This window comes from Sorex fumeus, unplaced genomic scaffold (assembly GCF_029834395.1).
Source record: "Sorex fumeus unplaced genomic scaffold, SorFum_2.1 ptg000045l, whole genome shotgun sequence".
In the NCBI taxonomy this organism is placed as follows: domain Eukaryota; kingdom Metazoa; phylum Chordata; class Mammalia; order Eulipotyphla; family Soricidae; genus Sorex; species Sorex fumeus.
The window spans coordinates 13,706,055-13,717,551 of NW_026606102.1; the positions used below are offsets into that span (position 1 = coordinate 13,706,055).

At 44.7% G+C, this 11,497-nt stretch overlaps 1 protein-coding gene across 1 annotated transcript in view; it reads left to right on the plus strand.

Annotated features, from left to right (window-relative positions):
- The window catches only part of NDC1 (NDC1 transmembrane nucleoporin), a 61,261-nt gene extending 51,777 nt beyond the window's left edge, over positions 1–9,484 (plus strand). The window contains exons 18-19 of the mRNA XM_056122215.1: positions 3,661–3,821; positions 8,718–9,484. Coding sequence (XP_055978190.1) covers positions 3,661–3,821; positions 8,718–8,781 — 225 coding nt within the window. The 3' untranslated portion in view covers positions 8,782–9,484. The remainder of the gene's footprint in view (positions 1–3,660; positions 3,822–8,717) is intronic.
- The last annotated feature ends 2,013 nt before the right edge of the window (positions 9,485–11,497 follow it).

An 11,497-nucleotide genomic window follows, 5' to 3' on the forward strand; every position in this document is an offset into this window, starting at 1 on the left:
AAAATTAAACAGTATTTATTCTTTTGCAGTTACCCTCAGGATCTTCCAAAAGCAAAGATCTTATTGTGGACTCTGATTTTACTTTCCCAGTGTCTTGAAACAATTTACTGTTTGATCACCCTAGGAATTAGTTCATCATTACTCATCACTTATTCCCAGTTGTAAGGAGACCGATAAACAGAAGTATGATACAAACACGAGTCTTGTGTCATTTACAAGAAAAGGTATACAAGAGGTCTGACTGCAAGTCTCGTAGGTCTTCTTAAGCCTCACTGAATATTTGCTATTTAGAATTTACATGATTTCCTGCCCACAGTGGGGCAAGGAAGAAACTTGCCAGTGAATGTTGAACATTTCCTCAGACAAGTGGAAAGATGGTGGCAGTGCTATCAGGCAGCTCTGCCCGCTAGAAGTTGGATACAGCCATGTGTGTAACTTTCCTTTGGAGTCGCGTTAGAAATACGTTCTAATAATATGTTTTAATTCATTCACTCTGTCAAAAATATTTTCTCTTGGCTCTGGAGAGAAGTTGGAGGGGAGTAGGCGCTTGCTTCATGAGCGGCCGACCCAGGTTCAGTCCCTGGCACCGCCGACTGTTCACCGAGCACCATCAGGAGTGGTCCCTGAGCACATGCCAGGAGTAAGCTTTGCTCTTTTTGACACAGCTGATGGTGCTTAAGAGTTGTCCCAGGCTCAGTGTTTGGGGTTGCTTCGGGCAGTGCCTGGGAGACGGAATGGTGCTGGGCCTGAATCCCGGGCCTCCCGCCTGCTGAACGAGGGCCCCAGCCCTGACGCCATCTCCCCAGTCTTCAGCTTTCTTTTTAATATTAAGTCTTTAAAGTCTGTTGTCTTTTTGACTTGTAATGATGGGGAAACTGATCCTGCATGAAAAGAATCTCAGGCAGCGACCCTTCAGATGACATTCAACATGCATATTCTCAAATCAAAGATTCAGGACGGAATTTAATTTTTTTTAAATTTTTTTTTTTAAATAAACGGAAGTTTAATTTTTTTTAAATTTTTATTAGTGACAAACCATGAGGTACAGTTGTAGACTTGCAAATTTTTGTGCTTGGGTTTCAGTTGTACAATGATCAAGTACCCATCCCTCCACCAGTGCCCATTTTTTTTTTTTTTTTTTTGCTTTTTTTTGGGTCACACCCGGCGATGCTCAGGGGTTACTCCTGGCTCATGCACTCAGGAATTGCTCCTGGCGGTGCTCAGGGGACCATATGGGGTGCTGGGAATCGAACCTGTGTCGGCATTTTGGCTGCGTGCAAGGCAAACGCCCTACCCGCTGTGCTATCGCTCCAGCCCCCAGTGCCCATTTTCTACCACCACGGATCCCAATATCCCTCCCACCCCCATCTCCCTCATCCCACCCTGCCTCTGTGGCAGGGCATTCCCTTTTGTTCTCTCTCTCCTTTTGGGAAGGAACAGTTTACTTTCTAAGGACATTGTCCATTCCAGTGTATAGATCTTTGGGATCTGAAATTATGCCTATGTTCTCATTTTCTGTAAAGCTACATTATCCTGTGATGATATAAATGATTCATTGGACCGACGTGGTAAACCAGGTGGCTGTTTTTCTCGGTACATGGAGTGTTAATTAGAAAGTTTATAAGAAAATTGAGACGGTCACTTTTTCGGTATGAATTAGAATCATTTAATATCGCTTGTGTGTAGCGCTGAACACCACTTCCCACCCAGCTTAAAATGATCTCAGTCGCGTCTCAGTCTTGGGAAAGTCTCTTACAAGTTACTGTTGAAAGCATAAGCAATTGGCAGTTATCATAGCAGATGAACACATGCATCAAATCTTGTTCCTCCCCCCAAGCTCTACTAAACTACAGTAAAAGGACTTTTAAAAAGACATAAATCCTGAAGCAGGAGAGGAGACAACAGCAATGGCGTTTCTAGGCTGGGAAGCAGATGGTTGAGATAACTAACTTGGCAGATCCGAGAGGCAAATCCCAAGTTGGCAGGGGGACAAGTACCAAGTTTCTCTCGAGCTCAGGGTGAAGGGACAGGAGCCAGACTAAGGCCTGGGCGAGCCCGGTCGAGAGCCCATTCAGTCCCGCCGTCTTCCGGTGCTGGTGCTCCTCCGCACCCAGCCCTGGAGGCAGGACTGGCTCTGACAGGAAGCCGCACTTGTGGGTATTGTCGAGGAGCACTGAGGAGCGGGCCCTCCGGGAAGGACACAGGAGCGTGGACCAGTCTCGGAAGAAAGGCCTGAGTTTGCTGGTGGGTGCTCACCGTTTGTTGTGAAGCCTCTTTGGAGCGAGCGCAGCCCAGTACTCAGAACCTGGGGTCAGCTTTTTTAGGAGGCCTCTCTTGTCAGCTACAAGCTGAGGACCCCAGGTCCCGAAGACACGGGTGGTGTTAGAAGAGGAACACCAGAGGTGATGAGAGGTTTGAAGAATATTGGAAGAAGCTGCAACCAGCAGAATTCAGCAGCATTCCTAGAAGTACGAAGGGGTATTTATGACACACTTGAAACAAAGAAGGATGCTAAAATTAAAAGGATCACTCCATTGGCATGAAAGAAACTCTTAAAATTAAAAACATTGGGAGAGATCGCTTACACTGTTGCTTTTTGGTTCTTTGCGGGTGATTACATCCGTAGCTATCATAAATTATTCTTTCGCAGTAGACATCATTGTGCGGGACCAGACTGTCCTTAATTCTGTTGTAACTTTTCCCTTCTCAGAGAAATTTCTCGCCTGAATAAAATTGAGATGGGGCTCAGTGACAGAGTGCAGGCTTTGGGTTTTGAGGCTCTGGGTCTGAGCTCTGGCACACAGAGAGCCGCAGAGAGAGAAGGAAAGGGAGAGAGAGGGAGAGAGAAAATTGCCTTGGTCTTAAGACATGTGATGCATCTTGTTCTCGAAATTAAAGTTAGTTTTCATGTGTGAATCCTCTTCTCGCCTCTTCTTGCTCGTAGATGTTTTAACCATGTAGGGGGGAAATAGAAGATACCCTGTTTTAGTGAATAACTGTATCTATAATGTTCGAAGTTTCTGTCTTCTTTTGCTGAGATTGCATTAAAGCATAATAGTACCCTTTCCTGTTGGGTATCATAAGCCTGTTGGGACATTGACTTACGTAGCTTCCAGCTTTATGCTGAGGGGCTCTGGCTGAGAATGCCTTCTCAGGCCAGCTCTTGAGTTTCCTGTGACAATGGAAGGGCAGAGCCACTGCCGGGACCCCAGGTGTGGAGCAAGGAGGTGAGGAGCTCCTGGGCCTGGAGCTCCTGGCCGGTGCTCACCCAGGCTGGCTCTGTCCCGTCTCTGCACGGCAGCCCCGTTGTGGCCTCACGCTTGTTGGTCTTTGCTTTACACCACGGATCGATTGATTGGGGGTTGGGGTCCACGCCCCGCATTCCCAGGGGCTTCTGACACTGCGCTCGAGAGTTGCCCTTGACAGTGCCAGGGATCGAGCTCGGGTTGGTTGCATGCAGGGCAGGCGCCGCACCCCGTTTCCTGTCTCCCAGCCTTCTATTACTTCTTAAAACACTTGACCGTGACCCAAAATAAGAAACATTTTGTACTATGTCTGTACCTGTAGGTTTATCTGTGTGAAGTAGCTCTCAATCCTTCCAGCCAGGTGGGCTCACATCTTCATGGGAACTGACGCCTTTTTCTTGGCTTTTTTTCTTAGGCAGTTGACAAGTACTTCAAGCTTCCTCATGCTTCCAGCAAACCACCGAGGACCTCAGAAAGCCTTGTGGACACTTCTTATAAAACATTAAGATTTGCGTTTCGAGCATCGTTAAAAACGGCCATCTATCGCATAACTACTACATTTGGAGACCACCTGAAGTAAGTTTGCCTGCTTCGATTCATAGTATTTAGCTTTTTTCCAGAGTATTCCTGAAAAATAGATGTGAGAATTAAAAAGTCTTGGGAGCCGGTCAGCAAGAAAATATAGGAATTAAAGCTTTCACCTTATCAGTGGCTGAATAAATAGCAGTACTCCTACATTAAAAAAAAAGAAGAAGAAGAAGAAGCTTTCACCTTACATGTGACTGAACTGGGTTTAATTCTCAGCATCCCCGGAGTGATCCCTGAGCACTGTCAGGTGTGGCCCCGAACAAACAGAAAATCAGGCTTACATGTGGAGAGCGTCTTTCCACTCTCACAGGTCCTACCTGGAATCAGCAGCTCAGATACAAATTTAATATTTCTTACTTTAAATTTTCATCTGACAAACTAGGGCCTTCTTTGAAATGGACAAAAAAGAGAATAGAAAGTTATATACAAGCAGAAACTGTAATACATACTGCTTTTCTTTCTTAATTACCAAAGCATTCTTTTTTTCTTTTGCTTTTTTATTGAATCCCTGTGAGATAGACCCTTACAAAGCTATAAGTAGCTTTGAAAGTACTCGATTGGATTTCAGTCTCAGAGTATTCCAACACCCCTCCCTCCACCAGCGCACATTTCCCAGTCCCAGTGTCCCAAGGCTCCCTCCTATCGCCGCCCAGCCCCTGCCTCTCTCTCTGGCGGGCGCTTTCCGCCCATCTGCCCCCTCACCCTTTTCCTCTCCCTCTTCCTCTCCCCCTCTCCCTCTCCCTCTCTCCCTCTCTCTCTCTGTCTTTCTCTCCACCCCCTCTTTCTCTTCTTCCCCCTACCCCTTTTGGGCATTATTGTTTGCAATATTGAATCCGAAAGGCCGAAACATTCTTAAGGGAGTAAAAAATCAAGCACCCTTCCAGAAAGGTATATTGGATATTATTCTGTAATTATATTTTAGTTGAGGAACTGAGACTTCGGATGAACAGAATATTCCTTAGACGGATTCTTGGGGCTTTGTGAATCATGCAAAAAAAAAAAATTGACAGCTCGTAACACCCTCCAAAGGGAACCAGAAGGAAAACCACAAGTGCCAAACCTGTTTAGAGTCGGTGTCATTGATGTTTGCTGCTTTCTTTTTGTCTTTTCTTTCTTTTTTATTTTAATGTGTATGCCCGGGGTCAAGGGTTGAGGGGTCAAACCAGAGATGCTCAGGGGTCTCCCCTGGCTCTGCACTCAGGAATTACTCCTGGCGGTGCTCAGGGAACCGTATGGGAACCCAGGTCAGCTGCATCCAAGGAAGCGCCCCTACCTGCTGTCCTGTGCCCCGCTGCTTTCTTTTCGTGAAATAATTGAACTAGGCAGGTAAGGGATGTTGATTTACTAACTGGACCATGTATGATACTGGCAGATGCGTTTTACAAGATTCGAGAGGTTGCTGTTCCGCTATACTATCAATCAAAAGTTCAGAACTCCCTCAGACACCTTGCTTTGATAAACTGTGGTGTCTGTACAATGTGGCACATAATCTGTAGTGTGTTTGACTTCCATAAGAGTAACAACGAGGTTTTCTGGAATGCTTCAGTTCTATGTGGGAATATAAAAGAGCGAACATACACGATGATGCTGTATCAGTAAGAGGATAGTCATTTGCTTAAAAACAAACTGGTAGAGGAATACGTAGCTAACTACCTTTAAAATTTAAATAAAAAATGCAGTTCTTCAGTCCCTCTGATTCCACTTCACGTCCTCAATAATTCTGTATCCCTAGTGACCACTGTATCGGATAGCGTCAGTACAAAGGAGACTCGTTGTTTTAGAAAGTTTGATTTCTGCTCTGCCCTTTTAGACGATACGTGTAATACTTTATGATTTTCCATTTCCTCTTCTCAAAGAGCCTGTGGTGGAGTGAGGATTACCATCGTACCGCCATAGAAATTGAGGCCCAGAAGGGTTAAGGACTTGCTTCTTGGCACCATCTAGTAGTACGTTTTTAGAACACGAACCTGACATTAGATCTCTTGCTCTTGAAATTCCACTTCCTTTTCTGTATAACAGCGGTCTGCCTCTGAGATGTAAATTGGCACGTGGGGTACTTACAGAAAACACTCGTTGGAAACAAGTGTGAACTAGACAGGCTGTATACTTCGGAACAGGATGGGAAGTGAAGGGGAATGGGTGGGGCTGCCAGGCGGACAGCGCAGATGCCTGGCAGGTGCAAGTCCCTGCCCGTCCTCTGCACTGCCAGGCTCCCCGCATCCCCCTGGCCTGAGCCAGTTCTGTGGGGACGTGTCTACAGTGCCGGGCTGTTCCTGACTTGACGCGCTGGAGTGACTCCTGGTGGTGCTCAGGGACTGGATTCAAACCCAGGTTGGCAGCATGCAAGGCACATTGCCTTACCTCTTGTGCGCTCTGCAGCCCAAATAGAGCCCGATTTTTATAAACCCTAAAATTGATGAGGTCACTCGAGATCTGTTTTATCCAGATATGGGACAAAATGGTAAGTATTGACATTAAAATATTTAGATTTACATTTCTGTCTGGTTATGGGCAAGTTTCCTAGTGACTTTCTCGCCCCAGGTTATACAGGCCATCAGCTACAGAAACGAGACTTGGGTCACTCTTAGAGCTCTCTGTCTGGGGTCTGTCCTGAGCCTCCAGCCCACGGTGTCTTCCCTAACTTGGGAACTTGCCTCGTCCGCTACCCTGCCAGGAAAGAATATGTTATCCCTCCCACTTAGTTCCTTGTGCTGTTGCAGAGATGAAATGGAATCCGCCTTATGTGAAGTCCGTGCTGTACATTATATATTGTTGCTCTGCTATTAAGCTGTATAATACCTAATTCATTCATTCACTACCAGAGCCCCACCTTTGAGAGCCAGTTATAGATTGGAACAATTCTTGTGGTATGAAAATTTACACAGGGTAAATTTACTCACTGGAGACATTCATTCAACACCTGTGTACTCTAATTTTAATCTTAATCAAGGCCGACTTAATTTACTGGTTTTATAACCTATAACATTACCTATTGAAGGTGAAGAGAGTGCTGATAGAGCCGGGGCAGAGAGGAAGTTCAGGGGGAGGGAATGGGGAAAACGGGGCAATTGGAGAGAATTGAATTGGAGAGAATTCAGAACCTTAGGGTGGGAGCTGCAGCCTTTGTAGCTCCGAGCGGGAATCTGCACAGAGCAAGTACCTGACCTGGTCCAACCCGCCATCCATGGTTTCCAGAAAGCAGAGATGGTTTAGAGGGGTCATTTTCAGTTACCTGAGATTTTACCACCTAGTAATGATGTGTTATATTCACTGTTTAAAACAGGGCTGGACAATAGCCAGAAACTGGAAAAAACCTGAGTGCCGGAGAACAGATGACTGGTTAAAGAAACTTTGGTACATTTACACAATGGAGTACTATGTAGCTGTTAGAAAGAAGTCTCGAAATTTACTTACAAGTGGTACTACATGGAAAGTATCATGTTAAGCGAAATGACTCAGAAAGAAAGGGATAGACATAGAAAGATTGCATTCATCTGGGGAACATAAAGTAACAAAATAGGAGACTAACACCCAAGAATGGCCGAGATTAGTACCAGGAATTTTACTCCATGACTTGGAGGCCAGCCACACACGCTAGGGGGAAAGGGAGCTCAGATAGAGAAGGGAGCACCAAATAAAGGTGTTGGGAGGATCCTCCCAGGATGGGAGAAGCATGCTGAAAGTAGACTATAGACCAAATATGATTGCCACCCATTGCCTCTTTTGCAAACCACAACACTCAATAGGAGAGAGAGAACAAAAGGGAATGCCCTGCCACAGAGGCAGGGTGGGGTGGGGGGATGGGGGGCGGGAGGGATACTGGGACCCGTGTTGGTGGGAAATGGGCATTGGTGGAGGGATGGGTATTTGATCCTTGTATAATTGAAACCCAATCAGAAAAATGTAAGTCTGCAACTCTACCTCATGATGTCTCACTATTAAAAATGAAAAAAATAAAAATAAATCAATAAATAAAACAGGGCTGGAGCGATAGCACAATGGATAGGGCGTTAGCCTTGCATGCCGCTGACCTGGGTTTGATTCCTCCGCCCCTCTTGAGAGCCCGGCAGGCTACCGAGAGTATCCCGCCTGCACAGCAAAGCTTGGCAAGCTACCCGTGATGTATTGGATATGCCAAAACCAGTAACAAGTCGCACAATGGAGACGTTACTGGGCTCGCTGGAGCAGATCGATGAACAACGGGAGGACAGTGCTACAGTGTTTAAAACAAAAACAGAATCTTAAGTTCAATAGTTGCCCGGTAGTTGAAAAGGTAGTTTTGTGTTCAATTCGTTACATATTTGCTTAAGTTTTTTTTCTTTCAAGAGAATGCGTATTTGTGGGGTCGAGAATGGGGAAGGAACTCAATTTCCCCATTCAGACATAACTTCAAGGAAGTTCAAAGGAAGAAGTAAATCTAAACCACGAAGCTGTTACCTTTGAAAGCGATTAGTGGAGTCCATTGTGTTTTAACCAAACATTTTAGTTTAAAGGATTTTATATTAAAGGCAATTCAAATGCTCCACGACTCAAAGATAATGTTGGGATCTGGTTCGAATAAAATAATAAAATCCAGAAAATCTACTGCAAGGCCTGGAACTGTGCCCAGCAGGTCCCACTGCGGAGCAGGTTAGAATCGTGGCCTTCCCCGTCACTCCTCGTCTCTCTGTTTTCCAGAAGGTCGAGGCCCGCCATTGCTGAGTGCAAGACCTGCTCTCGTTAGAGTCAGGAGGGTTTTCCTCCAGCTTTTTCAGAAGTACTAAATAAGTGAAGATCTCTATTCATTTTTAATTGTTTTGAAAAATATTGACTCTGTGCTCTGTGGTTCACTTAATATGCTTAATGTAAAATAAAGCTTATGCTTTGCATTTATGTTTCATTTAGTGCCGTGCAAGCATCTGCAGAACATCAGAAAAGACTTCAACAGTTCTTGGAGTTCAAAGAATAGTGAAGTAATAGAAACTGTGTTCATTACACTGCTGATACAACTACAGATGGGACAGTAAATGTTCAGCATTCTTGGATCAGAAGAAAATGGACTAATTAGATGCTTCCTTTGTCGTGGTGGTTGCTTTGAAAACTATACTTTAATGGGAGAAATCATGGAAAAAGAAATTCTCTACAGAATATCCTAAAATTGCCTTTTCTGTATGGATTGCTTTTGTGTGTGTGTGTGTGTGTGTGTGTGTGGTATAATAAAATCTTTATTCTATTTTACAGAAGCATCTGTGACAGTAGAAACGTTTCTAGTTTATAAAGCTTAATAACAACTCAAAAGTTTCTAGACTTTGCTTTTGAAAGGAGGAGAGCCAGTTCAGAGGGTAAAGTAGGTCCACTTGATCCAATCTTCCTCATGTTGTGAGAGCTCAGCTCTCTGCAAACTTGAAACATAAACTTTTAAAGAATAGTTTCTGTTTACTGAAGGATAAAAATGGCAACAGTGGAGAAAATTTCACAGAAAAAAATATTGTCTAGAGGACATATTTTGTTAATCTGTTAGGTTGTGTTTTTGTTTCCAGGGACAAATTAAATTTGCATGATTGTCAAAAAAAAGTCTCAATTTACAGATGCTAACTCTATATAAAGGAATGTGGAAAAATTCGGTTCTTAAGTTACAAGATTAAACATTCACATTTGGTTTTTGAAAGACAGTTGACCAGCATCTCTGAATTTATTTTGTATCATGCTAGTAAACAATAACCTGATGGGTATTTTCCCAAGTAGTTTTGCTTTCCTTTTTGGGAACAAAACTTTTAAGTGATCGCAGAGTTTTTCAAGTGAGAGAAAAAGCTTTGCAAGAAAAACCTGGAAACTGCCCCCCTTTTTCCCACCCTTCATCTTCTTTAGATCACATTATTTTGTGAAGCTTGTTTGGCTCACAGAAGGAGCAGCCTCTGCTGGGTTAACTGGCTAATTAAAATATATTAAAAAAATCTTTACAGCTAGAAACAACTGAGTCATCAAATACAAGTGAAACCAAAACATCAGAGGGATTACTGTCCTGGGAGTGGATGGCCTGTCCCAGCGCCAGCAAGGTGATGCATCATTTATTAGATCTGCTTCTTTGGAGATGAAAGATTGGACAGCCATTGGTCGCTGTTCCTCGGACTAGCTCCTGGGACTGGGCTGACGTGCTCCTCGTGGCCGTTCTCTTTCCCCGTGTGCCCCCCAGTTTTCCTCTAATGTCAACACAGTGTTGCTTCTGGGTCTCGGAGCAGCATTTGCCGGGCACGGTATGCTGCCTGCTCCCAGCCCAAGCCGGATTATACCAGCATCCTGCTGGCCTGTGAGACGGTCCCCCAGGCGTTGGGTGCTTTGGCAGATTAGCCTTTGGCCATTGCCTTTTCCTTTTTTCTCCCCTTTCTGTGTTTTGGGTGGAATCGATCGTTTTTAATGTGAATGTCGCATTTCAAATGTGGTAGCTGCTTCTAGATGACCAGGTGACCAGGGGATTGTCGCCGGGTTGCTGCTGTCGTCTTTCATGTTTCACAATCATTGGACGTTTATATTCCATGTTCTGTGCTGCCCCAGCTGGAGGTGTTCCAGGAGAAAGGACTCCTCGTTTCTGCCTCCATTGGAAAAGAATTCGGTGCTTAACCCATTGGGTTCTTGCATGGGGTCTCGGCTCGATTCTTTGAAACCCAGACTTACTTGGCTAGAGTCTCTAGCTGTTTTTGTGTTTGCCATCTCTCTTGTACTTGGGGTAAGTAGGCTATGGCCATGCACTGGGAAAGTTTCTGAGGTGCCCACCTGATTTTTTCTAAGAGAATGTGCAGCGGACGAGGTACTGGTTCCACAAGGCCTGTCTGAGGGAGGCTGGGAAGCTGCTTCCCTGAATGTGGCTTGTGTCGAGTAGGTGAGAGGTTCATTTTCTCTTCCCAGCGCGTGTTGCTAATCAGTCTGGGGCCAGACAGGGCTCTGTCTGTCACCTGTTATTAAAGCGGGGTGGCCCTTCTCCCTTCGATGAAGTCACATCCTGCCCGTGAGCCCGGGGACTGGACACTGGTCTGAACAGGAGAGCCACGTCTCAAAGCTTTTCCTCCAAATGTTAGTACAGGACATGGTTGTATCGGTGGCGTAATGTTTGCTTGGCCCTTGTGGAAGGTCTGACTCCCAGGCCTGCTCTCAGGAGAACCGGGAGGCTGACCCGCAGCCAGCCTTGCACAGCCCAGTGGGCAAACAAGCATCGGACTGTTACTTCACTCATTTGTTTCTTGGTAATTGTTTTGTATGTCTTCCAGTAAATATTCATGTTAATCTGTTTATCTGCTTTTATATATCACTCATAAATGAATTGGGTAGAAAATGAAAAGGGTTTTTTTTTAAATGAGACTAATATTTTAAATATGTATACCTGAGAGGTTAGGTATTTAATTTCTCTGTGTGTTTTTAGTTCTGTCTCAGAGTCTTTGCTTATTAAACTTGAAAAGGTTCCATTTCTTAAGACGTTGACTTTTCCCTTTGACTCGGTGAATTTGGGGGGTTATCTGTGTTTATGGCAAACTGGAAGGAGGCTGCGTTCTGAAAATCCCCTTTCTTCCTTGTACCTGAAACCAAATGAGGGCTGCTGGTGTTGAGCCATCTCTTTCTTAGATGAGAAGAATGTGAGGATAGAGGTTTCTTTTCTTGCCGGAAGCGTGTTTCTAAATGAATTCTTGTTCCCC